Here is a 19,181-nt window from a genome sequence, read left to right as displayed (position 1 = left end):
GCTTTTCTAATTTTTCCATGGGTTAAACACTGAGTGTTCTTCAAGGCAAGGTAAAATAAGGTGTGGTCTCCTCTTCAGTTCCCAAGGACTCTCCCTTGGGGTGCCTTTTAACCCCCTGGAGACAATTTGGATTGCAAATTTAGGAAAGGATGAGCCAATGTAATGCTCAGTGAATGGGCTCAGGAGGATCTAACAGGTCTCTTCTGCGGGGAAACAGGGCAAATAGCAGAGGTACCCTTGGTCCATCCAGGCTCTTTGGGCTCTAAATCAGGACCCAGACCTAAAGGCGTCTCGCAGAACATGTTTGGAGGTAACCAGACCAGTATCCTCCTTCTCACCTATTGGACAATTCACTAAATAGTCCTCCTCCTAGTAACTCTGGTTTGCTGGAGGAAACACAGCCCCGCACTCCACCCCCCCCCCAGCAAAGGGGAAACTGACTCCCATGCTCACGGTCTCTCACTGTCCCCCCTAACAGAGTGGGGGCCTCTCCGTCACTCATTTCCCAGGTTAATGGCTATGAGTGGAGCCAGCTATGGTTAACAGTCTACCTCAGGACGGGGACTTTAAGGAATATTCCCAAGCAGTTGAAGAAACTCCCTTCGTTTTGGGGAGATTCCCTGTCTTCTCTGGCCTGACACAGACTGCCTAATCCCACTTGGTGGGAAAACATGGCGTTTGCTCATCTGTCCGAGTGGATGAGCTTCAGAACTGGAAACCCTTTTTCTCTGCCTTCTGGCTGCCCTTTGCCTCTCCAGTCTCCCCTTCCCTCGCCCCCTTTTTCCTTAGCACCTTGGGTGTGGTCTGCGTACCTGCTCCTTTCAGATTTCCCCACCAGGGTCTCGGTAAAATTGACAATGGGGGATAAAAGACTTTAAAAAATGGGCCCGGGTGTGGAGCGCCTGGGTGGCTCAGTGGGTTAAAGCCTCCGCCTTCAGCTCAGGTCATGATCTCAGGGTCCTGGGATCAAGCACTGCATCGGGCTCTCTGCTCGACAGGGAGCCTGCATCCTCCTCTCTCTCTGCCTGCCTCTGCCTACTTGTGATCTCCATCAAATAAATAAAATCTTTAAAAAAGAAAGAAAAAAAATGGGCCCAGGGGGAACACAACTTGGTATTAACTAATTTGTTTGATGCTTTAATTTAAATAGACATGTCTTTAAGATTATCAGCATTAAATACGAAACATCTATTCCAACAAAATCTGTTGAAGACCAAATAAGTTCAAGCTGTCTCTGCCGCTATTTGTTAGCAAAACGATGATTTAGAATGATGCTTAATTGTCTGCTCTCCCAAGTTTTCATGGGTAATTGTTAAGATCGTTTCAACCTGAAACTTTTAAGTTTGGTCCGGACGACAAATGGCATTAAAATCATTGGAGATCTAGGTTTTTTCCAAATAGGATAAAGTGCTCAATCATTGATCACCAGATGTAGGTTTGTGCTTTGACTACTTACTGCAAAACAAACAAACAAAAAAAAAAAAACTAAGGATATTTAAGTCTGTTGGTAAACAGGCTTTGTGCTTACCTGAATCACAAATTTGCTGTCTAAAGTTTGGTGCAACAGTTCACAACTGGTGACTACTTAGTTTTCACTGGAGACTAAGATGTCTAAAAATGCAAAATTCTGCTAAATGTGATTAAAACTGAGAGACATAAGGAAGACAACTCTGCATGTAGAAAAGTAGGAGATACGTAAGAAAGAAGGAATGGGAATAAATTTTTTTGAAGGTAAAAGAAGGTGATTTTGTCCTAAATGAGATGGGTTGTTTGAAGAGAAATGGCTTGGGACAAAATCTGAATGCAAAGGAAAGTTACAGGTTTGTGAAGCGTAATTTTTGGAGAGGAATTTTAAATGTGGTCAGGACGGACTGAGATTGAAATAAATGGATTTTAAAGTACTGTATAAGATTAAAAGTCTGCTTTCTCTCAGTTCAAAAGACAGAGTTTTCTTGAATTAATTAATCTGCTATTTAAAAATATAAACAGCTGTTTTCTCTCTGCCTGTCCAGGAAAAAACAGTTGTTTTGCCTTTATCAGGTTTTTGAGGATCCCTAAACCTATTTAGGCATGTGCTTTAAAACTTCCTAAGGTTTTAACTTTTCCAAGATTTAAATTGTAAAGGAAGTCTCTTTAACTCATTAGGCCCTTTGTTATGATAAATTACTCTGGAAGAATTGTTAAACAAATGATAGGCTTTAGGTTGTACTGTTCCAGTAAATGCTATGACTATTCTAGAGATGATAAGCAATTCTTAAAGTTTTAATCTGTTTTAATTTTTAACCATATCCATTTTGAATTTTTGTCATTTATAATTGTTCTTACTCTCTTGCAAGAAGAGGTCCATCTTCAAGAAGATTCATGTAAAGGATTTTTAAGGACAAATATAGGTATTCGGTATCTTTAAAAGAAAAATAGGTAAGAATTTCTAGAACTAAGGCTGCATTCAAACTAAACAAGAATTAGTAACGTGGGACTAAATGAACTAAAAATTGATTATAGTTTTGTCACTCTTATTTGAAACACTGCTGGTTCTCTAATGTTTGCTCTTCCACATGAAGGAAACTGTCTCTCAAGGTATCTATGACTTACAAAAGTGGGATAAAGTATTCATGTATAAACAAAAGCATTAAAGCATTTAACATTTCTCTCTACCTAAATCCTCTGAAATTCAGAAGGTCTCAATAAACTTTCTTCCATGGCAAATATAATCATTTGCATAAGTTCAATAAGAATCTGTTCTCCTTGTAACAGGGCACCATTGGAAACATGGGTTATTTTACCAAGGCTTTGACTGGAATGTCATGTTTGAGAAATATGTGCATAGCCTCAGATAGGACCAGACAGCTCAAAGGAGCTAAGATTGACTTTATGAAACCTAGAGCCATAAAGCCCCTTGGAACTGTGGGCCTGATACCTTGCTTACAGAGTTCCCAGCAGCCTCACCAGGTGAGTAAAGAATGTCACTTCCTGGCAGATGCAGGAACCTCAGGATACTTTGGGGACCTCCAGAAGAGGAATCTGCCCACATCTACAGGTGTATCTGATGGCAAGTACTTGGCTTGGCTTCTAACCTGAAGAGGATACTCAAAGTTCAACCTTGAGATTCCTTAAAAAAGTTCCAGCAAAGCAGATTCAAAAAGATGATAACTCTGTATGATCTTTCATTATTCTTGCTGAGCTTATATAAATCATTAGGCCAAGTTTATCAAAACTGGACTTGTTTTACAAACATATTAGTCCTGATTTGGCTACCTCTGATTAAAAATGATGGTTACTGTAGAGGGAGAAATCATGTTTCAATAACATACCTTTGCGGATGTTAAATTTTAGCTCTGATTGTCTTTGAATGCTGTTTACCGAAGCTAGACAACTTGAGGTAAACCTTAGAGAAATTGCCAAAATAGCTCATATAGACAATCTTGTGCTTTTTATTCTGGGGGGATAACAACGGGACCCCAGAGGCATATTATTATTTGAACTAAAAAAAAAAAAGTAATTATTCCCCAGCATTTATGTAACTCAGCTGGCCCTTTGACCAGTTCTGTGTGGCTGGGATAATGAAGCTGCTCCTTTAAAATAAGAAGGTGCCCCACTGCATGGGGTTAATTATGAACTAAATGGTGACCCCACTTTTTTTTTATGATTCAACTGGATAATGCACCTGGGGATGCCATTATCTCCCGAGACACGTTTTCTTCCACTTGCCAGTGATTCCTTGTAATTAGAGGACTGCTCAGTCTAGACCTCAAAGAGAATTTCTTGACAGTTTTATTCCTTAGTCATGGTTAACCTGGAAGCCACCTCTTGTCGGGGACCGCCTCTGGCCGGGAAAGTCCCCACCATTACACGATGGCGCTTGGCTCACTGCCAGCAAAATACGCTGCAAGTGAACAACGAACTTTCTGGTGAAGCCCGCCTAAAGGAGGACATAGTCATTGGCTGTTTCAAATTTAATCAGCATAGTAACAGGACTCTCATTGGCTCTCCCCATTGTTTGGCCCCATATTGGTCACCCTGACACATATAAGCTAAGAAAGTTGTCGAAATAAAGAGACGAAGCATTAACACCATAACAGGCTGGTTGTCATTCTTGCGGGCCGAGGGCAACAACCTCTGATGAGGTACAATTACAAACAAAGACTTTAGCCAAGCATTGAAGAGCCCTCCTAGTGAAAAGAGCCTTGAAGCTCACTGGATAGGACTACAACATAAAATAAGCAACACAGTATGCTTGCTTGGCCAGACTCTAAATGATACTTCCCAGGCACTAGACGAACTCAGCCAAAACTTCGGTGAAGTCAGAGAGGGGCTTCCTGAGACTGTGCCACTACTGTCTGTCTACTACACCATTTGGGGTGTGAGGAATTTCCTCACATGTCGTTTTCGCATTACAGATAACTCCCACAAGGTGTCCCAATTAATAGGGGACATTTGTGATCAATTAAATAAGATCAAAATATCCACTGATCTTTTTTGACAAAGTTAGTAAGGGATGTATTCATAATTAGGGGCATAATAACTTGTTTTATGTTTATTGTTTTGCATGGGCTGATGCACGTCCCCTTTGCTGTCCATCATGACCCACTGGAGCCATACCATGGGCCACTAGACTGACTCCTGGATAGATTCTAACTGCCACACAGGCTGCTGCCCCATTTCAGCAGGAAGCAGCCAGAGCGGTCATCATGCCATCCCTAGGGTTACTGTTCCAGGGGGAGGAAGGGACAGCAGGGCTAATTAGGGAGATAAATAGAGGCCAATGGGATCAGGCTCACAAAATTCAAAATGGAGGAGATGAAAAGAGACCAGAGATAGGAAACCAATCATGCCATTCTGCGCTAGGTGTCAGAGTTCCTATAACCCCTCTGACTCCTGAGAGTCTTTTCCTGTATCCTTAATAAGCTTCTATCACTTTACTCATGCTCCATTGCCTGTGAGATTCCTTCTTCGACAAGAAGAATGGTTCTTGAGAGAAGACCCTTGTTCTCCTGCATCACTGTTTTATCAGGAGCCTTCTACCTTGCTTCTGTCCTCATTGCAATAGGTTGGCCCTATTCTGCACCGAAAAACTTGAGTATGAGATGCCCTCTCCGACTTTTAATTTTCTTTCCCTGAGATGCTTCTGAACCACAGAATATTTATAAAGAAATAAAAAAGAAGATATATTCTAGATTTAAAGAATCATCTGGCTGTTCTGAACTAAAATCATCAATGCCATGTCCCCATCCTCTGATTTAAAATGATATTTGTATTATAGAATATAGATACAGACATAGAACTTTGTTCTAAAGAAAGGGCATCATTTCTTTATACTGGTCTTTAAGTATTTTAGTTTAGATATCAAATATTGATTTTAATTTTTTTGTTTAGCTTTACTTTTATTAAATAAAACTATTTTGCCTTAATATAAAGGGGGGGGCTTATTTTCTGCTTTAGCATGCTTATCTTTTTTATAGCAAAGCAATTTAACCAAATGAAGAGGTTTTTTCAGGGCTTCAAGACCCAAGAGGCTCTTTCAATAATGTAAATTCTGCTTTCTTTCTTACAAATGGAAGGTATGGCTTCAGTATTAAACTGTAGCTCACCTACTAAACCAAACTTCTCATATGCTATTGTCAGAAAAACAAAAGGCAAAAAAATGGTAACTAAACCTTTCTAGTATTTGAACCTATATTTTTTGGATTTTTAATTTCAGCATTCAACATGTTGTCCATTTCCTGCTAGGTACTTGTCTAAATTAAGAAAAACAGCCATTAGAAGAGCTGGGGTTTCATGATCACAAAGAAAAATCAAAATATTCTCACTCAGTCATCCTTTAAAAGGATGGAAACCTATAGTATTTAAGATGTGCATAATTGTTATACCTAGAAATTACCATTTAAAGTCTCAATATAGAGCAATTTGGAGGCTTTTTCACTATACTTAGTACAATTTACTGCCTGTCTCACTAAGCCATAACTATCAATCATTGAATGTTTTCCTTCTTATTTTTTTTTTTCTACACGTTTCCACAATGCTTCTATAAATTCATTCTGAATCTGAAAAGTTAAATAACTTCTCGGTTTGTCCCCAGGTCCTAGGACTTCTGGACCATTTGGATCAAATCCCATTTAATTAATCATGCAGACACTCTCCATTCTTTTGTGAGTTCTCTGAGAGTCCCTGGCTCGATCAGGGGGCCGCCAGGCTCTCTGCAGTAGTTTCCTGTATTATAAAATAGAATGACTACCAGGAAGAGAAGAAAAAATCCCTATTGAATTTAATTTTTTGCTCCCAGATTTGAAACATTCTGTCCCAAAGGAAAAGGAACTAGAGCAATCATTATCACTAAGTGCTAAGCACAGTATCTAATAGGCAATATATGCTCGCTAAATATCTGAATAAACAGGAGAATGATGATTATAATACATCTCCCTGGGAGTCACATAAGCCCTCCCTTTCTGATAAAAGTGATTTTTCTGAGACATTGGGTGGTGGGGTGACTGGTCCCCCATAGACCTCACTCTTCATCAGCTACTTTCCTTCTTAGCTGTTGAATTTCTGGCAAATTTTTACCATTATTGATCAGCTCAATAACAGCAAGTTTAAGAACTGGCCACTGACACAGTTGCGAAACCTTCAGGCAACACCAGGAACTGTTTTCTAGAGGGTCTCTGCTAGAACTGGTTTGAACCAAAACACCTGCCATGATTTTCCAACAGAAATTTATATGTTTTCATGATAAAATTCCCCTCCATTAAGCAAGCTCTGAGCACTCCACCGAATGAGTCATGTTTTCAGTTGTAGGGAAAAGCAATAGTCTGCTTACTAAAATCTTCCTTTCCGATAATGACTTTGAAAACACAATTCCAAGAAAACTTCATTCTTAATATGAGATAGATAAATATGTTCTTCCCAAGTTAAAAAGAAGAATGTGAGGACAAATGATTATACAACTGTGAAAATTTGAAAATTCAGTAAAGGTAAAAGTGCCAGAAAAATTTTACCTTGGAAAATCCTAAATTGTATTTTCTGTATAGAGGAGCATAAGATACTAAGCCTAAAGCCTATTAACTCAGTAAGCTTTGGTCAGGGAGGAAGACCTTCCCCTGCCCTATGGTCCTTCTAGCTAGACTTAGAACCAAACTGACATGAGACAGATTCAACAGGGGGAAAATCAGATTGAATAGGTATACGGGCAGGGAATCCACAGAGACAGGAAATTCCAAAGACAATGAAGCTTTTATGATCAAGGAATCCTGAATTGGATTCTGGACCAAAAAAATACATATTTTTTTAAATAATTATTTTATTTTATTTTATTTCATATATGTTTTCTTTTGTTATTAAAAACTATTGATAAAATGGGGAAATGTAAGGTCTGCAAGATAGGTAATAGAATTATATCAATGTTAATTTCCTTTATTCATTGTGGTAGTCATTGTTCTATGATGAATTAGAAGATATCCTCTCTTTTGGGGAGGGATATGTGCTGAAGTCTTTAAAGATAAAGTGGTGAGAGCCTGAGTGGCTCAGTTGGTTGAGCGACTACCTTTGGTTTGGGTCATAATCCTGGAGTCCTGGGATGGGGTCCCACATCGGGCTCCCTGCTTGGTGAGGAGTCTGCTTCTCCCTCTGACCCTCTCCCCTCTCGTCCTCTCTCTCTCTTTCATTCTCCTTCAGATAAATAAATTCTTTTTTAAAAAAAAATTTTAAATCTTTACCTTTTTTTTAAAAAGGTAACTTTTTAAAAAAAGGAATCTTTACCTTTTTTTAAAAAAGGTAAAGAGGTATCAGATCTGTGATTTCATCTCAACTGAATCAGAAACAAATAATGTATGCATCTTCCTCAACTGAGAATGCTGTTACCTCCCAATAAACTCATTGTAAGTTGAAAATACCATTAAGTCAAACATGCATTTAAAACACCTAAGCCTACTGAACATCACAGCCTAGCCTAGCCTATATTACACGTGCTCAGAGGGGTAGGGGTATGAGAACCCAAAGCGGAAGAAGGCCATTACCGGGAGGAGAGGAGATACTTGGAAAAACAAAGGTTGCCCTATTATGCAGGTAAATTTCTTAGGTAAACGGGAGTCTCTGTTAATAGCTCTTTTCCTGGTATAGACTGTCATTTCCAGAGAAATGTATTCAGGCAGCTGAGGGGGAGGCAGAGAGCTTTTCCTGCTTCTATTGCATTTTGATTACTTTTAATGCGAAACAATCTTTGTGCCAAAGTGGCCCATCTTGGGGGCAGCGTGCCCTTGGCCCCTACACCTTCCATAACTACCTGTGAGATATGGAAAATTTCATTATTCAGTGAAAAATACTAAATTTCACTAATCCAAATTCCAAGAAGATATATTTGGATGGCTAATTAAATTTATGCTGTGATGGAAAATGTGTTTTCATAAGGTTTACCATGAGGATTTCTCAGAACATCTAAATTTTTGGCTAAAATTTTTGTTTTTTATTAGAAGAATAGGTAATATGAGGACACTGCTTTTTGAAATATAAATTTTCATCTGGCTTTCACTCGTTCAAATTATGTCTTATGAACAAACCTGGTTTATGGAAATGGGTGTTTTTTTGAGGCCTTCTTTAGGCAGCTTCTAAACAAGATGTAGCCATGTTTTCTCTCAGCTTGCCTGGCCCACTTTTATCCCAAGAGCATATATAAAGAGATACTGGCTTTGCAAAAGAATTTTAAATTGCATTATATTTGGTAATTAATTGACTTCTCTCCAAATTTGAAGAATCACCATTTAAAAAAACAAAACAAAACAAAAACCGTGGACCTGGAAGACTAGTCATAGAGGCAAGCCTGTATAAATAGAATTCAATCTGTCACACATTTCCACATAATTAATATTACTGCTTAGGTTTTAATGAAAAACTGATTTAGCTCTCAGTCTACAAGGTAAGCATGATTTAACAATTTATCACCAGAACTTTCATTACATGAAAAATGATATAGCAAAAGTTAAGAAACAGACCATAGGAAATTAACAGTTAATTCTCAAACATAATTTTTGCCATTAAAGTTACTTTAACTTCGCTGTGTAATCTGACTATAAATTACAGGTGCTGCTAAAATCAAGTAAATGACACTTTTTGCTAAATAATTGAGTTTGCCTCTCTTCACCTTTTAGGATGGGTTACTATGTGCAAGCAGTATTCTTAGTAATAGGGATCTGTTTATTCATGTGTAAAGTAAGCGTGGTAGTTGCCTGTGGCCTCCTGGGTTCTTTTAGTTCTAGAACATGGAGAGCTAGTGAACGAACAAAAAAGCCCATTTGGAAGGAGCGCACACCAACCACTAAGGTAATCAACCAGCCACTAAAACACCTTCCTTGCATAAATATGAATATAGAATTAAATTTTCCAGTTCTTTTGCTGCAGAAAAACTACTAAATGCGGAATTCCTATTTTCAGTCACATATACAATGAAACTTGAGCCCTGTCTATCCTGTCTTTACTAGTGGTCTGTAAATGCTTTTGTTTCAATATTACCAACAGTGAAAAAGTTTTTCACACACACATTTAAATGTGTGTTTGTTTATAAATTAGAAGGCTGTTATGCTTGGGGTGCATGGGTGGCTCAGACGCTTAAGTGTCTGACTCTTGGTTGCAACTTAGGTCATGATCTCAGGGTTGTGAGATCGAGCCCCACATTAGGCACTTTGCAGAGTGTGGAGCCTACTTAAGATTCTCTCTCTCCATCTCCCTCTGCCCTCTCTCCCTGCTCCTGCTCTCTCTCTCAAAACAAAACAAAACTATGATGCTCTTATATATTACATCATGAACACTACGACATAGAAAGAAGAAAAAGTAAGGAATGAGGCTTAAAAATACACAGAAGCAGGAGTTGTCCTGTTTGCCTCCCATGACAGAAAATATACCTGGCATGGACTTTCTTGCTTATACCCTAGAGATGGGCTCTCTGTTTCAGAGTTGTGGTCTAAAACACCCCATGTCTTTACTCATTGCTCTCAAGATGCTTGTAATAATCACACCAAGATGACAATGTGTATCCTAAACATTCACACATCATTTTCCAAGATGTACTTATTCTCCTTTAATAACATCAGTCTGAAGAGTATGTTCTTTATTTGATCTTCCAAGGAGTTCCATACACCAATGTGACTGAACCTTCACTGCATTCAGAGCAGGGCTGGAGGGTGTGAGAAGGGCATGGGGCGGTGAGGGTGCATTCCTGGGTGCGTATCTTTGTGTTCTTGTGGTATTCACAGCCCAATAGAAAGGCGAGAAGATTCAAGTTAGAGCACTGCCTCCTGCTTTTCCTTGGTGAAGATACCAAGGTTAAGTGACAGTACTATCTGTAGTGACGTGGAATCTCAAAGAGGAAGGTTCTACGAAGGAAACAACTGCAGTTTCCCAGATGGGATGCTTGCCTTTAGCTCAGTAGCTGACTTTTGCTGCTTAGCCACAAGCTACCCAGAAGGAAACACTGTGTGTACTCTATTGAACTAAGCAAGGCAATTCTTTTTCCAGCTCCTTAAAAAAAAGAACTCAAGGTTTTTGTTTTTTTCCAAAGAATCTTGCTAAGAGAACACATTTCCTACTAGCCTTTGCCACATCTCCTTCCAAAACTGCTCCCTGGGCACAGGGACCTGCTTGGTAGGTAAGGACTCTGCTCTACGTTATCTTTCTCAGCATTTGCCACTTTAATCCTTCCTTTGCTAATTTTTAGCAAAACATATTTCTAATGCTTTCTATTGCTTCCTCTGCAAAATAAAAATAAAATCCCAGTAATGGGCTTAGCAAGGGCGTGACAGAATAAAATCTTAGTAAGAATAAAAATGTTCATTAGATGACAATGTCACACAAATATCATTTTGAGGCCATGATCACCTATAGTGCTCTATCAGGACTCTGGATTTGGGGTCTCCACTCATTCACACAAGACGTTCTTAACGAACTGCTTTTCTATTTGAGTGGCTATGAAGAGACCCATATGCTCTAGCCAGTTTCAAAGTGCTGATCTCTTGAGGTCAAGTTTAAAAAAAGAATATGTGGGGCGCCTGGGTGGCTCAGTGGGTTCAGCCTCCAGCCCTTGATTTTGGCTCAGCTCATGATTTGAGAGGATCATGAGGGGTTGTGAAATCAAGCTCAGTGGGGTGTCTCTCTCTGCCCCTCCCCCATTTTGTACATGCTCACTCTCTTCCTCTTTCTCTAAATAAATTAAAAAAAAAATTTTTTTAAAAAAAGGTATTATTTTTCAATCTTCTACAAAACCATAAAGTAAAAATATTTGTTCCTTTTTTCTAAGCCACTTTATACTGGGGTCACAAATACAACATTATTTTAGGATTCCACCCACTTTTTTTTTTTTTTTTTTTAATAATCTTTGAGGGTTTCTTTGTTTTTGTTTTTACCAGACCAGGACACATACTAGACTGATGGAGTCTGTCAATTTCTTCAAATAACACGAGCACTGTATTGTATTACTGAAATCTGTTAGGAGTAGAACTTAAACGTTCTTACCCCTCCCTACTCCCTCAAAAGAGAACTACATGAAAGTATGGATATGTTAATGTATTAATTAATAGACAGTGGGAATCCTTTCTTAATGTATACTTATATCAAATCACCATGTGTACACTTTCAATATTTTAAATTTTCTTTTTTTTTTAAAGATTTTATTTATTTATTTGGCAGATAGAGATCACAATAGGCAGAGAGGCAGGCAGAGAAATAAAGGGGGAAGCAGGCTCCCTGCTGAGCATAGAGTCCTGTGTGGGACTCGATCCCAGGGTCCTGAACTGAGCCAAAGGCAGAGGCTTTAACCCACTGAGCCACCCAGGCACCCCTTAAATTTTATTTTCAATTATATCTCAACAAAGCTGAAAAATAAATAAAATGTTGCATTACTATTAAAAATTAAAATAACACAGGCAGTGTAAGGTTGTTGGCCTTACACTTCTCACCCAATACCTATATATTACAGACCTCGTTAATGATATTTATAAAGTACTGCAAGAGGCCAAGGTTAACATATCACAAGTCTGACTCTTGTTATCATCTCACTGTGTCTTACTTTCTCCTACATGAACGCATTTTTCCACTTTGACTTAAGCTAACCATACACCCTCAGAGATAGAAAAATGAATGTTTTAGGGCAGAAATTTGTCTTCCTGTAAGGAACTACAAATTCGCCTCCTTCATGAAACCATGTGCATCCTCAAGGGCAGTCTAGGCTTCGCCAGATTAAACCATAATTAACAGATCAGTAGAAACAGATGAGCTATCAGCCTTCTCTGAGATTTTATAGAGCTGTGCAAAATATTTTTTCTCTGAAAACATTTAAGAACTTTGGGAAAGTTCTTAAGCAAGAAAGAAGAGTGGACAGCCAGAAAGTATAAAACTCTCGTAAAGCTAAATTAGGCTGGTGAGTTTATCCTATGAAGTTTAAGCGCACATTCCTACTATATGGTTAGCAAGTTTTCTAATACTTGAAATTGGATTTTCTAAAAAAGAATGGTTTGGATTTTCAAGAGCTGGTCAAAATGATCCAAGATAGAATGCCATTGTGCTTACTCTTACCACTGTTATTATAATTTATTTAAAACTGGAACTAGAACAATATGATAATTGGATAATATAAATGGTAAAGAGGGAGTTAAAGTCACAGAAGTTAAGACCCAAGAGATACAACAATAGAGCAAACTGCAATTGTAATAACAAGTAGAAAAGGAAATACCAAAAAACATGAATAAAAAGTGTGGATACTGGTAAATATAAAAAATACTGTCCTGAGAACTGAAAATTAAATGAGATAAATATCTTAGAGAAAAGAAGGATTTAAGTAGCTTAGAACATCTTCTGAAGTTTGCAGGTGTAAAACTGAGACATGAAAAGGCTTAAGTAAAAAGAGCAAAGATAAACTCGAATTTGTCTAACAGTAAAAGAAAAATAAATGCATAAAAAACAAAAATTAGAGGCAGATTGTCTGGTTTCTGAAATTAGGGTGCAAATATAAGATTCTGAACCACAGCAACTCAAATTTCTTTTCTAGAATGAAAATAAATGTTCCAACTGCACCCTTCTGCCTACCTCCAGTGTCCCAGAATGACTTTTCTTTCGTCTCTCTGTCCCTGTTATAAATGAAATGGTCTTCCAAAATGGTATGCTCAAATCCTAATCCCTAGTACCTCAGAACATCTGAAGATGTAATTCGTTCGTCTGAACTCATGCCGGAGTACAGTGGGGAATTTAGTACCTCGGAATATCTGAAGATGTAATTCGTTCGTCTGAACTCATGCGCGAGTACAGAGGGGAATTTTTGTCCAGTATCACTGGTGTCCGTGTAAGAAAAGGGAAATCTGGACACAGTGACAGAGACATGGAAAGAAGGAATGTCGCGTGATGTCGTAAGCAGAGATGGGAGTAATGGGGCAGGACAGGCAAGGACGGATGGCCTCCTCCACAAGCTGGAAGAGGCCAGGAGGGGTTCCACTTAGAGTATCAGAGGGACCATGTTTTAGTAGTCCTCTTGATTTTGAAATTTGGTGAGGCCATGAATTTCTTCTGTTTAAAGCCCTCAGTTTGGGGCACTTGTCTCATGATAGCAGGCTTGGGAAACTAAGACAGACACTGGGTTGTGCTGCAAACCCGAGTGAAATGTCTAACTAAAGGACACGGGTTAGGAGAGCAGGGGCGGTGCCAGGAAAAACACTTACCTGCCACGTAGTCACCAAATCCAATGGTGGTTAGAGTGATGACCACAAAATAAATGGCATCCAGGGCACTCCAGCCTTCTATGTGCTTGAATATGATCGCGGGCAGGGCAACAAAGAGTACGCAGCCAAACAGTATAAAGATGATCGTTGAGATGATGCGAATCTTGGTCTGACTAACATTCCACTTCTAAGGATGAGGGTGGAGAGAGCAAGAGAGAGACACTGATTGAGATGTATTGATCATGGGCGTACCTAATACCCTGTTCTCAGCAAATTCGCAAGTGAGGTTGTTATTTTTTTCTCTCTTATAATGAATGTTCAGTTGTCTTATAAAAATTGGGCATAACACGAAGAACTCAAAACAATCAATACCAGTGACGGTGCACATAGCTTTACAACAGGCAAAATGCTTTTGAAATAAATGACATTTGCTGAGAATACAGTTTCAGTTGTACATCATTCTTTGTTTACCTGGTTTACTTTGGAAATATTTCTATTCTGTAGGCATACTACTGACTGCGGGCCAGACAGATTCTAGAAATATATGAAAATAGACAAAACTGACGCATGGACAAAATGGTTTGTATTGGTAATTGAGAAAATGGTTAATTTTATGAAAAATTTCCTCCTCACTCCTGTGTTTTCCTATCATTGTTCTACCGATTACACTGAAATACTAACGGACCTAAAGTCCATAGTTAATTCCTCCGTGAACCAGATGAATTGTCTTTCTCTTCTATGGCCTTAAACTGTACAACTAAATAAATCAAACCTGACAGATAGGCAAGGCTGAATCTTAAACACCTTTCCACTACAGCTGTCTTTTCAACCTTCTTCAACTATAGAAATATCTAAGAGTGAATTTAAACTGGAAACATAACTAATGCTAAAAACTGAAGTCATGATCTCAGGGTCCTGGGATCGAGTCCCGCATCGGGCTCTCTGCTCAGCAGGGAGCCTGCTTCCCTCTCTCTCTCTCTCTGCCTGCCTCTCCATCTACTTGTGATTTCTCTCTGTCAAATAAATAAATAAAATCTTTAAAAAAAAAACTGTAACTATAAATTGGAAAACCAATACTCAGTAGTCTTATTTTATCAGGAGAATTACACGTAAAATACTTTGTTGAAATGTCTGTGAAGAGATGAAGAGATTTTTGAAGAGTAAATAAAATGTATTTGTAATAGAGGTAGTAACACCTTCTTTACAACCCCTCCTCTTGTGCAACTATTTTCTTGGTCATTTTCTTCAGGAATAAAAACGTGTAATCATTGTGGTATTATTACTATTTTTCATTTACCATTCTAATAAAAGCATTTTCATTTTACTTATCCTTTTCTGTTGAGTATAATGCAGCCATGAACATCTTAAGACATGTATATTACTTTCGGTTCTACTAAATTACATCCCTTGGATAAGTTTCTATCAGTGACATCACTGAATTAAAGTATATGATCACTTTTATCATGTTTGCTAAATAAAATGTCCTTCACAAAAGGGCTATATAAATTTAGTACACCACCAGCAATAAACAAAGGTACCAAAGCAAATTTTAAATTAGAAAACACTGTCAGTTATTTACTAGCTATGTTAAGTATGTATGTATGTATTTAATTTAAATTTTTACTTATTTGAGAGACAGAAAGAATGCATGCAAATAAGCAGCAGTGGGGTGGGGTGGAGAGGGGAGGTGGGGAGGTAGAATGGGAAGGAGAGAATCTTTTTTTTTTTTTTAAGATTTATTTATTTGACAGGGATCACAAGTAGGCAGAGAGGCAGCAGAGAGAGAGGGGGAAGCAGGGTCCCTGGGGGAAGCAGGGTCCCTGCTGAGCAGAGAGCCCGATGCGGGGCTCGATAGCAGGACCCTGGGATTGTGACCTGAGCGGAAAGCAGAGGCGTTAACCCACTGAGCCACCCAAGCACATGAGGAAGAGAATCTTTAGCAGATTCTGTCCTGAGTGAGGCGCCCAACTAGAAGCTCCATCTCACTACCCTGAGATCGTGACCTGAGCCAAAACCAAGAGTCAGACACTTAACTGACCGAGCCACCCAGGTGCCCCAACCTTTTATTTATTATCTCTAACTCTCAAAGTGCCTCTGCATTGCCAGTACCATTATTCATTTTGTATAAACAACAAAATGGAGATTTCAGGGTAAAATAACTAGCTTAAGAGAATACAGCAAGTCAAGACATCTGGCATTGGAAGCTAGGATTGTCAGATTTCTACTTTATTTCTGCATATTTTAGGGTTTTTCCCAGGTACTAATTTACTCATTCAAATTAATGACAAAAATATGAAGTGAGTTACATGCTAATAGAGGTACATAGAAAAGGTTATGGAAAACCCAATAACTTGATTGTCTACCCATACCTGAGGTGTTAGAAAAATTTAAAAAAATTTAAACAACATACGTAGTTAAAAAGCTATTATACTTACAATAAATGTATCTTCCACTTTTGCAATTCCTTTTCCAAATATGGTCCCTAGTTGATCACCAACTCCAGCCAACAAAAAACCAAAAAGGGGAATTCCCAGTAAGGCATAGATGATACAGAATATTTTTCCCCCTTCTGTGCGTGGTGAGATATTTCCAAATCCTAAATACCAAAAAAAAAAAAAAAAAGAAAGAAAGAAAGAAAGAAAAAAACAAATTGTTTTCAGTTGTTTAAAAATGAGTAATTGTTTAAAACACATGATATTGTTAAAAAGAAAACTGAAAGAGGACTTGGGCTGTCTCTGTTTTGACCTCAAACTTTTCTGCTTGGGTTCTTCTTTCCAGCTTGGGGCTTGGAGCAGGAGGAGACAGACGCTGCTGTGTCAAGCCCTAGTGTCTGCCCAGAGCCAGCAAGACCCTGCCCGTAACTGACTCCAAGACAATGATGGATTTAACCTGCACATGCCCGTCCACATTTGCCCCATATTTTCCTGTGTAAACGTGGAAGTATTATTGGCTTTTTGGAGACAGTCTTTGAGATGTTAGTCCACTGTCTTCCCGGTGTCGGCCTCACTGAAATCAATTCCTTTCTGCTTTCACCACCACTCATTTCTCTGCCTTCGGATTTTATCAGCAGTGAGTTCTGAGCACGGTCTGTTTGGGACCCTGCACCCAGGGGCTCTCACCCCCCTATGCCCCACTTACAAAACCACAGGCCCAAAATGGTGCCACTTAGGCTGAATTCCCAAACTGGTGATTAGTAGCTAATCTTACTGCATTTTCAACTTCACCCAGAAATAATAGTCTTAGTCTCAATCTGAACCAGTCAGGAATGTTCCCATCAGAGGCAAAGTGTCTGCCGCACGGCCCCCTCTCCATCACCCCCTCCCCAAAAGGAAGATGAAGTGATCTGCCTGATAAGACCCCCTATTCTTCCTTCTCAGGGAAAGTTACCTTGTCTGGAAAAACCTTTCTTCTGTTAGTAACTTTCTTGCCCCCACCCTTATTCTATAAAAATGTTGTGCAGTTCCTCTGAGCTCCCCTCCGCTTGCTGGATGGGATGCTGCCTGGTTCATGCATCATTTAATAAAGCCAATTAGATTTTCAGATTTACTCAGTTCACTTTTGTTTTTCAGCAACCTCAAGGCTAATTCATAAATCTCCCAGTGTTAAAAGATATTAATCACAGATTTTTAACTAGATAAGAATCCCTTTTAAATATATATATTCTTAAACTTATTTATTTATTTGTCAGAGATCACAAGCAAGCGAAGAGGAAGGCAGAGAGAGAGGAGGAAGCAGGCTCGCCACAGAGCAGAGAGCCCAATGCGGGGCTCGATCCCAGGACCCTGGGATCATGACCTGAGCCAAAGGCAGAGGCTTAATGAAGCCACCCAGGTACTCCCAAATATATTTTAATATACAATATTCCAATAAGTAAACATTTCAATAATCTACAAAGTACAGCTAATGTTCCAATTAAAATAGATGATGAAAACCAAGGGGGTAACACATGCAATAAAACCAATATTTGCATTAAGGGCCCTTCTGTCTACACTGATAATATGTTAACTGCAGGGCTCTCACTGTCATTTATTGAGAAGAACATACTGCCTTAGTATGTTCTGAGGATTTCAAAGGGGTAGGGAAGCAAATTTTGCCACCCCAAGATATGTCTCTTTGGCATCCTGATTATTTTAAAGTGGTTATTTATTTATTTATTTTTTTTTAAGAAACTATAGACACATGAGAAACTCTGAAAACCGAATACAGGTCACACTTTTGCAGGAGACACGTACAGGTAGAAGGGAAATCTCCATTTGGAAGGGTGTCCCCCTCAGTACCAGGGAGCGGGGAGGTGACTAAATCAGTAGAAAATGTTATCGGTGGAGAACGCATGGACTGAGATCTGCCTAACAACTTTACTTTTCTCTGCTGTGCTTTCCCTAGTAACCTCCCAAACTGAAAAGCTGTGGTCACAGCTTTATTCTGGGGGCGGACTGGAAACAGCTACTGTGCAAGTTAAGATCAGTGGTTCCATAGAACTTTGATTAATTTGCAGGCTATAGTCCATGGGCTCACTTCTGCTTCTAATTTTCTTTTTAGAATCTTATATTTTGCTTGTACCTGGGATGTGGTCTCCTTAATTCAGATTGATTGTCTTCTGGATCCATATGCTTTGTATCGTCCTCAAATCCATGCCTGTTGTGGTTTCCTCAACACCCTCTCTGTCTTCAACACACTACGGACTGCCCCCCTCCCCATTTTCATGTTTTCTGCCATCTCAGTGCAACTTTTTGGTGAGGTGAGGTACCTGCATGATTATATCAAACAGCTTGTAAAGTAATTTCATGTTTGTATCAGATGGGAATTAGATACTTGGATTTACCAATGTCTTAGCATGTTAAATCCACTAAAAAGTCCACAGATTTATAGTAAGGTATGCAAACATTATGGCTTTTAAAAGCATCTACTTTAAAGTCTAAAATTAACTGATTGAAAGAAATATGAGGAAAGGGGCACCTGGGTGGCTCAGTCGGTTCAGCATCTGCCTTCAGCTCAGGTCAAGATCTCAGGGCCCCGGGATCGAGCCCCACATTGGGCTTCCTGCCCAGCAGGGAGTCTGCTTCTCCCTCTCCCTCTGTTCCTTAACCCTGCTTGTGCTCTCTCTCAAATAAATAAATAAATAAATAAATAAAAATAAGGATAAATACTCTGGAAGAGTTTGGCAATATATTACAGCCATTCCTGGATTCCTGACTCAAGAGATATGTGGCTTTCGTAAATTATGTCCTCATTTGGTAAAGGGTATATTCCTATTATTATTGAGTTAAGTATCACACGAAAGAGGCTCAGGAAATTTTTTCATATGGTATGTGGTATATTTAGGTGGTATAATAATATTTACATTTAGTTGGTATAACAATAATTATTATGATTACTATTAATCATACTGTTGGTAGTAAGTAACGATGAGCAGATCAATGTATTTAGCCCGGTCAGTATGCAAACTATTTAATAGCCAGATTATTGGGGTCATGAATACACAGTGTTCTTCACTAT

General features: G+C 38.9%; 1 protein-coding gene across 4 annotated transcripts in view; it reads right to left on the bottom strand.

The window, feature by feature from the left end:
* KCNK2 (potassium two pore domain channel subfamily K member 2) overlaps positions 1-19,181 on the bottom strand; it is a 235,659-nt gene that overhangs the window by 71,514 nt on the left and 144,964 nt on the right. For all 4 annotated transcript variants that reach the window (XM_044267202.1, XM_044267203.1, XM_044267200.1 and 1 more), the window contains exons 4-5: positions 16,121-16,281; positions 13,686-13,872 (exon numbers count right to left, since the gene is read on the bottom strand). In XM_044267202.1, coding sequence (XP_044123137.1) covers positions 13,686-13,872; positions 16,121-16,281 — 348 coding nt within the window. The remainder of the gene's footprint in view (positions 1-13,685; positions 13,873-16,120; positions 16,282-19,181) is intronic.

The sequence above is a fragment of the Neovison vison genome, chromosome 10, assembly GCF_020171115.1.
Source record: "Neovison vison isolate M4711 chromosome 10, ASM_NN_V1, whole genome shotgun sequence".
NCBI classification, from domain to species: domain Eukaryota; kingdom Metazoa; phylum Chordata; class Mammalia; order Carnivora; family Mustelidae; genus Neogale; species Neogale vison.
Note: the sequence above shows the minus strand (reverse complement) of the source record. Positions and strands in the feature narration are given on the sequence as shown.